The sequence below is a fragment of the Camarhynchus parvulus genome, chromosome 1, assembly GCF_901933205.1.
Source record: "Camarhynchus parvulus chromosome 1, STF_HiC, whole genome shotgun sequence".
NCBI classification, from domain to species: Eukaryota; Metazoa; Chordata; class Aves; order Passeriformes; family Thraupidae; genus Camarhynchus; species Camarhynchus parvulus.
The window spans coordinates 48,037,076-48,052,851 of record NC_044571.1 but is presented as its reverse complement, the minus strand read 5'-3'; the positions used below and the strand labels follow the sequence as shown (position 1 = coordinate 48,052,851).

At 38.6% G+C, this 15,776-nt stretch overlaps 1 protein-coding gene across 3 annotated transcripts in view; it reads right to left on the bottom strand.

The window, feature by feature from the left end:
* RBM26 (RNA binding motif protein 26) overlaps window positions 1–15,539 on the bottom strand; it is a 47,357-nt gene extending 31,818 nt beyond the window's left edge. For all 3 annotated transcript variants that reach the window (XM_030962581.1, XM_030962599.1, XM_030962590.1), the window contains exons 1-5: window positions 15,037–15,539; window positions 4,251–4,369; window positions 3,414–3,550; window positions 2,413–2,501; window positions 1,628–1,839 (exon numbers count right to left, since the gene is read on the bottom strand). In XM_030962581.1, the coding sequence (XP_030818441.1) occupies window positions 1,628–1,839; window positions 2,413–2,501; window positions 3,414–3,550; window positions 4,251–4,369; window positions 15,037–15,107 (628 nt within the window). In that variant the 5' untranslated portion in view covers window positions 15,108–15,539. The remainder of the gene's footprint in view (window positions 1–1,627; window positions 1,840–2,412; window positions 2,502–3,413; window positions 3,551–4,250; window positions 4,370–15,036) is intronic.
* Between the last annotated feature and the right edge of the window lie 237 nt (window positions 15,540–15,776).

Sequence of the window (15,776 nt, the reverse complement as noted above, 5' to 3'; positions counted from 1 at the left end):
GTTTATTTGTTTTGATAAAGGGTGTTAGACTACACCACCTTCAGAGGTCTCCACTAACCGCAACTATTCTATGATTCTACATTTCAAAGGTTTAATCAGAAAAATAATAATCTGTGAAGTACATAGTCAGTCCCTAGGCAATTTTAATAACAGATATATCCACAGTAGAGCAGATACCCTATTTAACTTCAGGCAGAGTACATCTTCTTTAGTGATGCATGTAAGAACTTCAGATGTAAAATTTTTTTGAATAAAGGGAAGCAATGGCAAGAAAAGGGTAACCATGGCTTGAAAACACTATAAAAGTTACGAATCTTTAATGTTTCAAGACAATGTTATTGTTGTGTCTTCATTTTGTTGATCTTTATTTTCTGTTGCACTCAAATGCATGTATTTATTGCATACAAAGCCTTGCCTTAATAGGTGAAATAACGATGCTTGACAGGTGTGGAACACTCCTGGGCAGATACAGCAAGTAAAATGACCTTTCACTCTGAATACATACAAACTATTCCCTTCATTTTCTAGTATTACCACCAAATAAAAAGTAAGTACCCCAATTAAGACAGACTAGTTATGTCATGACATACGTTAACAGACTTAAATAACTCCACATTAAAGGAACATTATGAAATGTCTTAAAGATGGCTCATCACTGTGGGTAAAACAGGCTTTTCTTCATGTTCTAAGAAACAAAGCTTTCACTACAAAATATTGTCCATAAGGTGTTGTCACTTCAGTTTGTGTAAATAATTCTTAAATTAAGATTTAATCATGTTGTAATTTTAGTTAAACTGCTGCATGTCATTTAACTTGCTTGTTAATAAGTTGTCTGGAAAATATTTGCTCTCATATTTTCCAGAAATCTGCATTTCTAGTTTTAAGGCTGAGTTACCAAGGCCTGTCTTACAGAAAAAAAAATAATAGGAGAGTTCTACCAGAGTGTTTTTTACCCATACATTGTCAAAGACAGGACAAAGATATAAAATTACTTTCACTGGTCTTATCCAATTTACCATTAAAAACTATTGAGGGAAAAAGCACTCTTTTCAGCTGAAAAAGCAATCCCCTTTTCCAAGAAGTTTAATTCTACAAACTATTGTACTGAAGCCTGAAGTCCTATGGATACATGCACAAATGCAAGCAGTTATTGTAACGATTTCAGCCCTTCACCTATGACATTAAGAGGGGACAAGACCAAAAGAACTGAGCTGTACTGTTCTGCTTGACAAATCATTACTGCCAAACAGGCAATTTCTCTGCCAATTTCACCTTTATAGATCAATATTAATTTCTGTATCTCCCTAAACCAGATTCTGAGTTTCCTAAAACTTCATGAAATGGAAATAACTTGTATTTTTCTGCATCTTGTGCAAAAATGTTTAAAAGTGGCCAGCACAGCCACCTCAATACAAAGATATTAAAGAAGAACAGAGGGTAAGGGAGGAAAACAAGCACTGAGAACGCAATCACAAAAGCCTCATTTCCACAGAAAACAAAGCTAAATCTGAATAAAGGAACAAGAACAATAGAGCAAATTCTAGTACATTTTGAACACAGTTTTCAAGTTTAGTTTCTAAATTTTGTAGAAAACATTCACCGTATTTTAGAGACCAACTGTTGGTACCTCTGCTTCGCGTTCTGCTCCGGCTTCTGCTCCGGTCTCGATCACGGTCCCGCAACCTCTCTTTGCTCCAACTCCTACTTCGACTCCTGCTGTAGCTCCGACTCCTCCCTCTCCGTCTGTTGTATCGATCCCTGTAGGAATCTCTTCTGGGAGGATTTCGGTCATAGTCCCTCTTTCGAGAACGTTCATCTTTTTTCCTTTCGTCACGGCTTCTAAACATGAAATATTAGAGGTTAATTACAAGACTTATGAAGCCATAACTTGAAATCTTAACTACTTAAAAACTTTAAGAAATGTCAATGGAAAACTAGAGAAGAGCTACAAATTGTATGTCACTTATGGCTACTCCTTTCTTCTCAGAAGGATTTTAAAAGTAATTTTGCTTATTCGTTTTATTTTTACCATACCTAAGATTTTAAAACATATATAAATTTCTGTTTCTGCCCAATACTGCATATTCCCCAATTTGGAAACACCAAGACTTACTGAATGGAACACTTCTAAATCAAAATTCAAACTCAGTATCAAGCAGAATAAATACTGCAATATAAACCACAAATCTAACACCAGAATTACTCCTAAAACTCCAAGGATAATGTGCACAACTTGAGACACAGGTTACACGGACACACACTCGCCACTTAACTACATACGTGTAAAAGCAATAGAAGCCTTCTTTTCAGGCTTATTAGATGACAATACAGAAACAAAGTATTTAATTCAGTAAAAAATCCAAATCCATCTCATTACTGATATAATACAAGAGATTAAACAAAGTGTTTTACCTGGTGTCTCTGTAGCGAGAACTTGACTGAGGAGGGCTGTGATTTAATCTTCTAGAGAACTTTTTCTCTCGCTCTTCCTCTTTAACAATCTGAATTCAAAGCATATATATTAGATCAAAACATGAGTACACTAAAATGCAGACTTCTGCTTAACCAAATAAAACCAAAAACTCTGAACACTGAGCAATCAGCAGTAACACTGAAATTAAATATTTTAGTCTCTAACATAATAAAAGAATCTTCATAACATGTTTATTTCTATTTCCAGGAATATTTAAATCCCTGTTTTAGACAAAGTAAAATAATCTTTAAAGTGATGCACTGAAAATACAGCTGCTCTTACTGTAGGTAGACAAAAAAATGTATTAAGGCTTTGTGAAGATTTGAGAAAGCATGGATACTCAACAACCAACACTAAAGTCTTTCTTTCATCAGCAGCTTATCTAGTTCAGTTCACACTTAAAAACACTTTCACAGAGGCAAACTTGGGGGCTGCTATTGAAAAGCAAAAACTTACTCTTCTGGCTCAATGAACAACATAAACACTTGTGACAGAAGGATGTTATCTGCATCAAGAAGCTGAGGGAATGAGAATTGCAATTTAGAATGGCAGCCTGAATTTATGGAGAATTAAAGTGTAGCACAACTACAACAGCAATTCTGACCAGAGAACTAATGCAGGTTACACTGCAGCTCCTACACTAGTAAATAATCTCATTTACCTTTGCCTCAGCAAAACCATCTTGGTTTACATTTGAAACACTCACTTGTGTTAGAAAAATCGTGCAGCAGTGCTCAACGTGCCAAGCACAAATCTTCCAACTTACTTTAACGCTGTCATGTAATTATTAATAATATGATTAATAAACATAAATTGTTATTGACATAAACTATAATAAATTGCTAATAACTATTACTAATAAACACTATGAAGTTGAACACAAAAGCAAATTACATGAATGAGGAAAAAGATGTACATGTAAATTAAAATCAATGCCCACCTCTTCCTTTTTTGTCTCCTTTTCTTGGTGCTGAAAAAATTCTACTTTCAGGCTTCCTGATGATGGCTGTTCTGGTGGAGGTAGGTAGCTTTTTGTATTCACAGCATCAAACAGTTTTTCCACAAATATCTGAGTTTCTAAAAGTAAGGAATGTACAAATATCCATTATACAAAACCATGGTTAATATTTGCTTTAAAAATTAATAAATAAATAAACCCAAAAAACCCAGACAAGCAACCAAAACCTGCATTCAGCAAAAAAACAGAGTATTTTCTTTAAATACTGTGTCCCTAATTTATATTTTAAAAGGGCATTTACAGAGTCAAAAAATATGTCAATAATGAAGAATGTTTCACAAAAGTTTTCAATTCTTGAATTATTTAATGTGTCTTAATAAAGCATCTGGAAAAATATTTCTGGCACATATATATATATATACAGAGGTTCAGTACTTGCCCAGGGAAGTTGTGGATGCCCCAGCCCTGGAAGCATTCAAGATCAGGTCAGACCATGCCGTGACAAACCCAGTCTAGTGCGAGATGTCCCTGCCCAGGACAAGGGGCTGGAACTACTGGTCTCTTTATGGTCTCTTTCAACCCAAACCATTCTATGATTCTGTGCCTCTGTGAGCACTAACAAAACATATACCTAATATATGTGTGCTAACCTATACACCTGTGCTTTTAAAAATTACTTTATGAAAACTGAATTACATTCTACAAAGTAACAAAGCTAATAAAGAGATCAAAGCCCAACTCCGCAGTAAACGATTGCTTAAATAAATTGAACAAGACAGAATTTTCACTCAATCTTAATTGTTATGACAAAGCCCATACCTTTCTGAAGAAATACATCCAGCTGATCAACACACAATGCCTTCAGTTCCTTTTCACTTTTATCCTTCTTTACCAAAGCCAGAACATATTTAGCTAGGGCAGATGGATCTGCATCACATCTGCAAATAGGTTAGAAAAAAAAAAGCAAATTAATTGCAGAAATTAATGTCTGAAACTAGTATGACCAATACATACATAGGGCAAAATAATTTCCTACCAAAGCAATTGAAAAATACTCAGGTGTATTTTTCAAAACAGAGTCCAGATAGACAACAGTTCTAAGTATAACTTTTCCTTTCAAGAGAACAATTGCCTAGAATATTTCCTAACAATACTGCACAGAGAACATCAAAGCTAACTAGAACAAACTGTTTCGTAAGAAACAGCTTCAACTGCCTAACTCTTTTGTATTAAAAGCAAAGACAATGAATACTTCCCTAACTCCCCAAAGATGGAATCAATAATTCTGAATGCAACACTGAGTAACTGTTATCTGGAAAAAGTCAGTCTATTCAATTACAAATTAATACAGTGATACAGTAGAAGTGATCTATGCTACAAAAAAAAAAAAAAAAAGACACTTGAGTATTCCCTTAAATACACTTTTGAACATTCTTATTACCACTTACATATGAATACCATGAAAACTGAAACTGATTTTTTCAGTTTCAAAAGCCTAAATTCATATATTGTAACAGACACTTCTATAAGAGGTACACTGAAAATGGAGAGAAATTTAGGGGATCAATATCCACTTGGCATCTGAATTCAGAATTCAACCTACAATTAAATACAGAGCACCTCAGTGTAAAAGTTGATAGTCTTATGCACATCAACAAAGAACTTAGAATGAAGTATCCACATTCAGTAGAACATTTATCCACATTCAGTAGAACATTATTTAATATAAGTGGCAGGTTTTTTCACAGTGTTTCACAAATAGCAATCTACAATGAACTTTGCGGTGGTGTTGTAAAGCCTGCCAAAGCAAGTGAGACTACTGCACAAAACCATTCATGTTTCAAAAAGAGTAACTAATGAAATAGTGAGACATTGGTCTTAAACAACTTAATCTCCTTATTTAGCATATACCAAAGGAAGACTTCAGGCCTCACAAAGCAATGCAAGATTGAATGGATGCAAACCAGTCATGTGATACAGACAACTTATTTGGGTGGTCATCAAAGGTTGTACTAATGTTTTAAAGAATAACAAGAAGAAAAAACCTGCACTGATGCATCCTAACTGTACATACTGTCAAGCAAAAATAACCAATAGGAAAAATTAATCTGTGGTCAGGGAGTTGCACTGAATATGAACATTACACAAATACTGCTCTAGCATAGAGGTCCAACAGTCATCTAAAGGAACAAGAAGTTTGAAATCCCTTCCACAATGAGTAAGATACAAATACTGGAGCTTAATTATTGATCCAAATGTTGATCATTCAAATGACATTATTTTGGACACTGGGCAAAAGAACCCAAATCCCTAAACAAACATATCACACCATCTCATTCCTCTCACCAGAGAAACTTATCTCCTGCACAGCAAGCAACATCCCCCATGCAAACACATCTGCTAAGCAAAGGAAGCCAATCTGTCAGCATTACTTATGGACAGCCTGGGCCCAGCACAGAGAGCCCTGAAGTTAAAGGTCAGAGCTTCAAACGTAACCCAGCGTCCTTTAGAAAGGAGGCAATACTAGAATTTCATGTTGAAAAAGCAACTTGGGCTGCTAGTGGATGTACCACTGTATTCCATGTTAGTTTGCATTATTTATAGATACAGGAAATGGGAATTCATAATCATTGCAAAAGAACCCATGGACACTAAATGAACAAAATGAAAATATATACTGCTAATCAAAAACTAGACTGCACGCTGACTAAAAAAATTTCTTTAGAAATTTTTCAAATCTAGTTTGCCCCATTCAGGTCTAACAATTCTTTATCCAGAAGAAAATACAGTCTGAGCATCAAGTCAGTGCACAACCTGACACAATGTCCTACAGTGAGAGCAGTAGGACTCAAACGCTGCAAGCACCTGAGCACATCAGCCAAGCAGATTATCTGAAAGCCCAGTGTCGAACAGTATTCATCACAGGCTTTAATGAGGGTCCTCTCTCAGCCTTCAGTAGGCACTAAGGCCAACATTTCATAACCTCTCAACCCTTGAATTTGAAAAGTTATTAACTTTTATTACTGTTTCTTCACACAACTTCAATGGCACTTCAGATTTTCAATACTTTCCCAATTTCAAGCTGAATTGTGCCATGGAAAATTAATGTGCAGACAATTTTCACATGATTATCCTCAGTTTTCCTTTTTTAATTTAAATTTCCATAAATTTGGTTCTTATTCAATAATATGAACAGTCAGCTGTCGTTCAAAATCCGCTACAACATGCGGATTGACACATGCACTCAAAATTTAGTGGGAGGGGGAGAAGAAAAAGGGGGGGAAAAACCCAAGTCAGCCTAGAAGGTAAAATCCTACTGCTCTGAACTACTACAATGTGTTTTAATTCTCCAGCTCCTACAGCACTGACTATACAACAACCTCATATTCAGTTTAAAGCAATTCCCCTTTCATGAGCAGGATAAAAACCAGAAAATCTTCTCTGGAAAGCCACCTAGACCGTAACAAAATAAACAAACTATAAATTATCCCCCAAAAAACAAACCAAAACACCCACAAAACCACAGAAAACCAACAAACAAAACCCCAAAACCCAAACAAACAGATGATGTTTAAAAATAATGAACAGTTAACACGTTTATCCTCCCTGCAATGATGACTTTGGAAATCTTAGCAATCCTGTCCACCCCAGGACTTGAAGTCACCCACCCAACTCCAAGATACGCTTATGAAAATATTCTCAATGAAAATGTACTTTTAATTTGCAAAACACAGGATCACTTTCTGCTGTGCACTCATGCACGTTTCAACATTTGTCACCCTGTACACCCACATATAAACAAAGCAAAACGATTGCACTGAATTCTACTATTATTATCATTCAGTGTGTACGGGGGAATTTCTACAACAACAGGAATTTACATGCTTTCAGTTTTGGCTACTCAACAAATACTATTTTTTTAAAAATACTAACAGGCAAATTATTTCAAATTGACACTAATTAAGCAATAATGAAAACAGTGAGTTTTGCGGCAGAGTGTGATGAAGATGCTTTTGCAAATCAACACTAGGATTTTATGTGCTTTCCTTTTAATATCTTAAAATTAAACTGCAAATGATCTCTACACAGATAGAGGCTGACATCCTTTTTTAGCTACTGACTTGAAACACAAGTCTCTTCCATATCTGTTCTTCACAGTTTAAAAAAACCCACAATTAATCTGTTTTCTCCACACTAATGTGAAGACTGTTTCTCTAGATAGTATCTTAAATAAATCTGTCAAGTCTATAATATGATCTTTTATGGCTTTTCAAACTCTTGCAATGCCTTTTTTTAAGATGATGTTAAAATTAAATTGCTAGCAACCTCAAGTGGTGGAAGAGAGGACTAACTGGTCTCACAAAGTAAAAAAAAAAATTAAAGTTTACAAAACTGTGAATAAAGGAAGTCTGCCTGAAAATTTCTTTATAGCTATCAAGAGTTCTAGACATAATCTTTAATAATTTTGTTTGGGAGGAACTTTTTTAAAAAGCAGTTCCTTTCCATTTTTTCACTCAAACTTAATTCTGAAATATTCTGTATTAATTCTCCATCCACTGGTTTAGTGAAAATCCGCTGGTTTGGATTATGGGGCCTTGAGTTTTTCTGATAAACAAGATCTTATGTTCCCTAGTTTAAAGGTATTTTCTTAAAGAATAGCAGCCTTTGTGGGTGAATAGTACGGAATATGCCTGCTCTGTCTCTGTTGTGCATACATGGATTTTTCACCGATTTTCAGCTAGCTTTGTCAGTTTTTCTAAACCTCTTTGTCTTGCATTTTATGCTCTTATAATCAACTTTGTTTTGTTAACAATGTGAGAATGAAGAAAACAGTAAAGGCACCCATGCTGATGGCAGCAAATATACAGTGTAGCACAAGGATTTATCATACAATATATGTATCCTGCAATATTCTTGCAGATTGAAAGATAATAAAGATCCTTAACTGGTATCTCAGAAAAATGAGAGTACCATCAACACATTTCAAATACTCTAAGTTGCTCTAAAAATGAACAAAAAGTTTGTATTTGATTCTACTGCTCACTGAATGATACACATTATCAGTTATTAAATACAGGTTTGAATCCTTAGCTAAACTTGAATATACATAACTTCATTCTTATGATAACACATGGCTACTAGAAAAATGGTCACATTCATCAAAGCATGCAGAAAAACATTTCTCAACTCTGATTTCCCTATCTTCATCCCCTCAACACACTGCAGGCATGTTCTGCAAGCACTAATACACATCTGTAATCACAAATTTCTCCTCCTGTTTTCACTTGTGTTTTCTTGAACAACAAACAAGCACCAGCTGGCACAAGTAATCCAAATTCATTTCCACTGCAGCAAGTATATCCCAGTGCGTGCTACCATTAAACACCATAGCATGTTCTGTTACACCCAATTTCTGTGTATATATCATATACTCAGAAATATACATGTACCATTGTTCCGAGCAATGTTAAATGTTCTTACCTCTAGTAATACTTTTTTGCAGTCTGTGCTAAGTCAGAAAATATACAGTGCCTACTCCTCTCTCTTAAACAAGGGAGACTGCTCATGTAATCCTGCTTTAATAAACAGTATTGAATATACAGGCACAGATAGAAGAATTCTCTTGCTAGATCTCTGCATGTTCTTCAGAGAATTATACAGATATCTCCAATTGCTATGCAACAGATAGAAGCTTCAAAAAGGAAAGCAATTCCCAATCAAATATTTTGCTCAATCACAGAAGGAACAGTTCAATAAAGCTCAGAGGAAAGCTCAAAAACTGGTGTTTCTGACCTCATATTGTTTTGCGGCCATTATTTGAAATTACTATTTCAAATAAAGATAAACCAGAAAAGCTGAAACTGTTAGGGTAAATTTAAGTCCTAGTTTTTTTGTTGCAAATAATATTTGAAAAAGAAAAAGTAATTTGGCTGAATCACCTCTCAGTACAGTATTTACTTCTTATTTGAATACTCTGCAATTCATTAAACACTTTTTAACCTGTTTCCAGTACTCACATTTTTTTAAATATAAAATATGTTCTGAGAACCCACTCTGACTTTTTAATCACTGGGCAACTACAGACTTAAGCATTAAGTGAGAAGTGCAGCATATGTGGAATAGATATAAAAGGTGTTAGCAAGAACACGTTAGTCGTGTAGCTGTATGCTCAAAAGCCCTTATTAACACATAGCTTACGCTGTATGCACACACTACTTTTTTAAGATGTAAAGGAACTACACAAGGGGATTTTTTCCATCAGTTTTAAAATAAATGGACAAACTAAAAAGATGCTGCAAATCCTGAAACTAGTTCCTTGACAAATTTAAAGTACCACAACACAATGAAACCTCAGAAGCACGTCTGAGTCCTCCAGGCAAGAAATGGTGCTGCTGTAGAGGAAATGACATGTAGGTGCATGCTATTTGCCATGCTCTGATCCCGAGAGTTAATAACTTAAATTTCAGAGTCTAGTTTTGTTGCCTGAAGACCGACTGCTAAAATACTGCTCAGTTCTTGACATTAACCAAGGTGGACATGGCTGTGTTTGAAGGATGAGAGAAATGCTTTCCACTTGCAGGGCCGAGTGGGTGCAGAAAGATGTATACAGCCTACTGGGCAGTGCAGCCAGCTTAATTCAGGCAGTTGCACCACTCTGTTGTTAGGAAAAAAAAATCTGTAAAAAGCTATGGTGTAAAGTAATATGGTGCAAGCTTAATTCAGTAAATAAAATGAATGACAAACTCATTCAGCAAGATCCAACTTTTATCTTGAGACACTATTGTGGCTGAGAAGGACTACTCTTATGATCCTCACTTTAATTACTTCTCTAACAGTACTTAAAGCAATAGAAACACATTGAGGAAGGCTGCAGCCTCCAAAGCTGCTATTCAAGCTAATGATGCCATTAAATCAGTTCTAAATTATTCTGATACCCAGATCTGACATGTTCATACAGCTGCAACCAGTAATTGGCAGTCTAGAATACCACCCCTAGATTCAAGACAGCTCTCATGAGGCAGAACAGCTGTCAGCTTGCTGGCTCTCCAACACCCATTCAATGCAGAAAGCAAAACTCATCACAGTGTCTCTGTGACTTGCAATACAGTCAAAGGGGTTTCACTTCACTGCTGATATTCACTGCAAGAACAAAAAAGGTTTCCTGTAACACGAGTAATTTTCTCCTTTTTATTTTCTGCTTTCAACTATACCTAATAGTACCAATCTTTTAATACTAACATAATATTTTTACTCAGAAGCTTAGCAGTATCAGCACTCTAAGCTAGGAACCTTGATTTCTCAAACACAGTAGCTCTCTGTGAGTCAGGTGAACAAACTATCAAGTTTCATAGCAGATGTAGAAAAATAACTAGTGTTAAAAACTACATACCACTGATGTGCATTTGTGCTTTATTTATCTCAGTTACAAATAGCTTCACACAAGGTGTTAACAAAGTAAGTGAAACGAAGAGAAATGCTTATTGCCTCTGAATTTTTTTGAAAGTTTCATGGAAAATCAGAGAAATCTCATGATGGCCCAATAAGCGTTACTGGTACGAAGATGTGCCACATGAAATAAATGACAAGGTTCTTCATTTTAACTTATTTTTATGCTTTCAATGTCCTGGCTTATTAGCATATTCCTTATACCACTGTTAAATTTTCTTTTATTTGCTACCTTTTCTCAGTAACCTGTGAAGGCAAAAAAATAAAGGCTGAAAAGCTTGACAAACAAAGAATAGTAAGAGCATAACACCAGAGGACACAGATCACTTGCCAAAAAATATTCCAATGATAAATATACTTAAAATATTGTTTAAACAATTTTCATTTTATTCCATCTGATGCAAGTCATCACAACACCACATTCACTTACAGAATTCACCAATGAAAAATACCTTTCCATTTCAATGAGGTATGCCTAAATACTGCACAAATGTTGTTGTAGGCATTTCATCTTTTTTCCAAGTTTGATTTAGCACAGGAACAAACCTTCACAAAAATGTAAATACAGTGAAGTGGAAAAAAATTAAATATGGGAGCCTTAATCAAATTGAAAGTAAAATTCAGCAGGCCACAAATATTTCAGTTTAATTTATTTTACACAAAGTAATTAAAACCAAGGAAACTTTCCAGTGTAGAGAATTAGGGCAAGGAGGAGAACATTACAATGTCTTAGAAGTGAAATTGTGAGTGTAGCATTAGTACAAAAAGCTATTTTTTCACAAGTAGAGATTCAAACAAATTCAAGGAAAAAAAAATTAAAGAAATCCCTAATTGGAACTTTGCCGAGCCAGATCCTGATATTTCAGCAAGGACTATATACACAGTTTATAGAGTATCTGGAATGGACTTGCAGGAAAGAAACTCATCACAATTGACAGGCTCAGTGAGTGCCTTGTTAGTATAGAAATCAGAAGTGACAGGCAGACGGTTATATTCCAAGTTTAACATTTTCCAACACTTGATAGAAACCATGCCTCGAACAAGAAAGTGTGTAACACCAGAAACTCTGCTCATTGCTGTCTGCAAGCAGCGATGATGACTGGTAACAAATGCCTTCTTTACAGAGCTGACTGGAGTTGAATATACAAGATACTTCTAGTCAAACACACAGTAGGCACAGCACAAAAAGCCTCCTCCCAGTTTATTTGTACTGGTACTACATTTACATGGCTGTATCTGCAATGATTCTGTGTGTATATTTAGCAATTCTGCACGAAGAGTTATTTCCAAAATGACAAAAGCAGCCTCTTCTTGAAGAGCTGTAGAAAGCTCCTACAGACCTATTACCCCTAAATGGAGCTGGACTTGCAAAGGCTCCAGCATGGCAGCATTTGCAATTTCTGCCTCACTGCAACAAGACAAAACTCACATAAGGCCTTTTTGTATGGATGATCACCAAGGCTTTGCCAAAGGCATTAGAGTAGTCCAAAACAAACAAACAAACCCAACAGCCTACCACTAACAAAATTCCAAATCTTAAATCCTCCACCATCTCTCCCCTTCAAACATTCTTGTCTATGAACACTGTTTCCCAGAGACTTCATGTGAAAGCAGTCCAACAACCAAATCTTGTCCAATCTATATAATTACATAAGGCACTTGTTTCTTTATATTAAATAGTCAGCATTTTTGGAACTGTTTAAAGATAAAATTAGACAATTTTTGTGGCTATTGCGATATTTTAATTCTGAAGCATTATGTTTTAGAAGTACATGCATTATGGCCTTTGGAACAATTTATACATCCTGATTATAAAAGGCTAGCTCCTTGGAAAAGACAACTTGGAAAGTGCAGCCTTGGAAAGTGTTCTAACTATTCAGGTCTAGGTAACTAGCACATAAATATAGATCTAGAAATGTTTGTATAAAATTTATTCATGGTTCTTCTTAAATGCATTTCTCCCCTTGAAACCACCAAGGCATCACCTCCATAATGACCTAATACAGTGGTGCCTTTCTTAGTGTAGTCAGGAGGTTAAGCCATGCATCTTGCAGCTAAAGGTTTCTGCAAGAGCCACTACACAACACTTGGCACTTTTGTTTCATTAACAGGAAAAGACAAGTCAAAAATCATTTCTTGGCTACAGCAACACCTTCAGAGGATCAGCAGCTAGCACCTCACTAGCAGTGCAACAGTTACTTCTTTAGAAGTAGCTGCACACTGAAATTTTCATACAGCCAGAAGCTACCGCTGTAGTCACACACTTCAGATAGCTTACCAAAAGAACCTCCAGGAGTATCTGACTGCCAGGAAAGGACAATACATCTCTACCAATTCTAACATCTATTCAACAATGCAGTTACAGGACACTGCAGAAAACTGAATGACAGTCACTGCTGGTTTGTTTCCTCCCAAAGCTAAAAATGCAGAGAACTCATCATCCTCCAGACCAGCATCTCCCTAGCTTTCCAGAGTTTCCCAAAACGACAACCATATTTGACCTGCTCACACACCACATTTAACCTAACAGATACATGCTGGTCTTCTAAGACAAAAAAGGCAGAAAACTGCACTGATCATGAAAGCTGAAAATCTCAATTTTACCCTTTAACTGCTGACTATTGCTAAGAGAGCTCATGGTTTAATATTCAAACAAAGAAACGTGGACCAACCTGAGTCTGTTCTAAGCCTCTTAACCAGCACATTCTAAAACACTGGTATCAAACTGCTGATCGCCATTAACAAAATATTCATACAAAAAAGTACCCAGAAACTAACAGTGAACATTATGCAGCAGAGGACTATTACCCCAGAACACAATATATTGCATTATACCAATCCAAGATAAAAAGTAATTCCCCTTCCCCAAACTACAGCTTTACAAGATGATGCCCTTTTTCCCCCTCCAAAATAAAAATCTTAAACGTCAAACCTTTTATAATGAAGATACTCAGTGTAATTTGCTGCAGGCCTAATTCAAAGACCACTGAAAATAAACTCAGTTCATCTATTTCAGTGTGGTCTGGATTAGACCCTATGGAATAGAGGAGAACCACCACCTCCTCCCCACCACCTCAAAAAAAGCCACAAACAAACAGAAAAACAACGCAAGTGAAGTTCTCCTAAAATTGTCCCAGCATTTTACAACTTTTTCAAGTTATTTCAGCATAAGCCCTACAAACTGTATCTGTACATACAAATACTTAACTAATGGTTATAGAAGCAATAAAGTAAATTTTGCTCCCCCATCTGAACTCATCAAGAGTAAAAACTACAGCGGGCAAACACCTCAGCACAAAAGTTAACACCAGACTGAATTCAGGAGTTCTAGTTCATTTAACTCAAATCAAACTCCAGCAAATTTAATTCAGACATGTTAAAATAGTGGTCCAGAATGACAAAAAAAGTGCATGCTTTCCTCTACAGACACCATATTTCCAGAAGATACACCTTTAAAACAAAGTTCACACTTCAGTTCCACTAAAATACCATTCAGAGAAGGAAGATGCATTTGCAGAAGAGCCCCACTTACTCACACGAATGTTATCCTTAGAGGGCACGCACGTATTCACAAACAGGCAAATTATTCTCTGGGGCTTCTATTCCCAAGTCCTCTACTGATGCAATTTTTATTTGGGGGAAGGGAAACCAGAGAGCGTCAAATACTCCAAATAACCAAGAATGATGTGCGACGAGTCTGTAGGGAAGACCCCAGGGTCCCGCTGGACGTCCCAGCGGCACCTGAGCTCTCTCGGAGAAGGTCCCGCACAGGGCGGCGGGCCGTGCTCATGGCCGCGGCCTCTCCAGGGGCTGAGCGCGGGGCACGGCGAGCTGCACACGCACACACCGCGGCTCCCGCTCTCCCTGGGCTACAAAGGGAGGAGGAACGCGGTCGCTAGGGGGGGAAGCTGCATCCTCTGGAGGGAGATGGTCCTACCTCCCGGCCGAGGACGGCGACGGGAGAGCGGGAGAGCGCAAGAACGACGCAGCCCCTCACACACGGCGGCCGGGGAAGAAGGGTGCTGAGAGGGCATCTCCCGGGATGCCCGCCCGGGACTCGCCGGCACCGCGTTTCCCGCCCCTGCGGATCCCCATCTTCTACAAGGAGAAGGTTTATTTCGAGGGGGCGAGAGGGCGAGAAAGGGTCGCGGTTACTCACATGGGCTCCAAGGTTTTGCTGAGCCAGGATTTCAGCGCCTCGAAGTTTTCTATGATCATTTTAACCACCATCCAGAGCGGCCCGGGCCCCCCGCCTCCCCGCCAGCAGCAACAACAGCAACAACAGCAGCAGCAGCAGCCCCGGCGGCGGGGTCCGCGCCGCCCGCCGGCCGGCACCCCGGCTCCCGCCGCGCCTCCCCGCACTCTCCGCCGCCTCCCGGTTGGGCAGAAGCCGCCTGGCAGGGGCCGGAGGCCCAGCGACACGGAGGGGGCGGAACCAGTCGAGCAGCGGCTGCTTTCCGCGGGCCCCGCTCTCGCCGCTCTTCTGCCGGGGAGCGCGTCCCGGGCGCAGCGCGGGTCCCCCCCGCCGGAGGGCGGCGCGGCCGAGTGTGGCGGCGGAGCGGAGCGGGACCGGCGGTGCGGAGCGGGACGGGCGGCCCCCCGCCGCCCTGAGCCGCAGCGCCCGACACAGCGAGCGCCCGAGCGAGCGGGTAAGATGGCGGCGCCCCGCTGTCGCGAGAGCGCAGAGTCTCGCGAGGCCGGGCGGCGCGCGGGGGCTGCCGGGAGGCGGGGCCGGGCGGGGAGGCCGCGCTGCGGGGGCTGGGGGGGAGGTCGGTTCTGAGGGGCCGGGGACGCTTCAGAGCCCTCAGGCGTGAGGGTGCTGGGATGGACGGAACAGTGCTCTAAGGGCAAAAGGAATACCATTGTGTATTCCCGACTGGTGTTTGAAATGCGCATGTA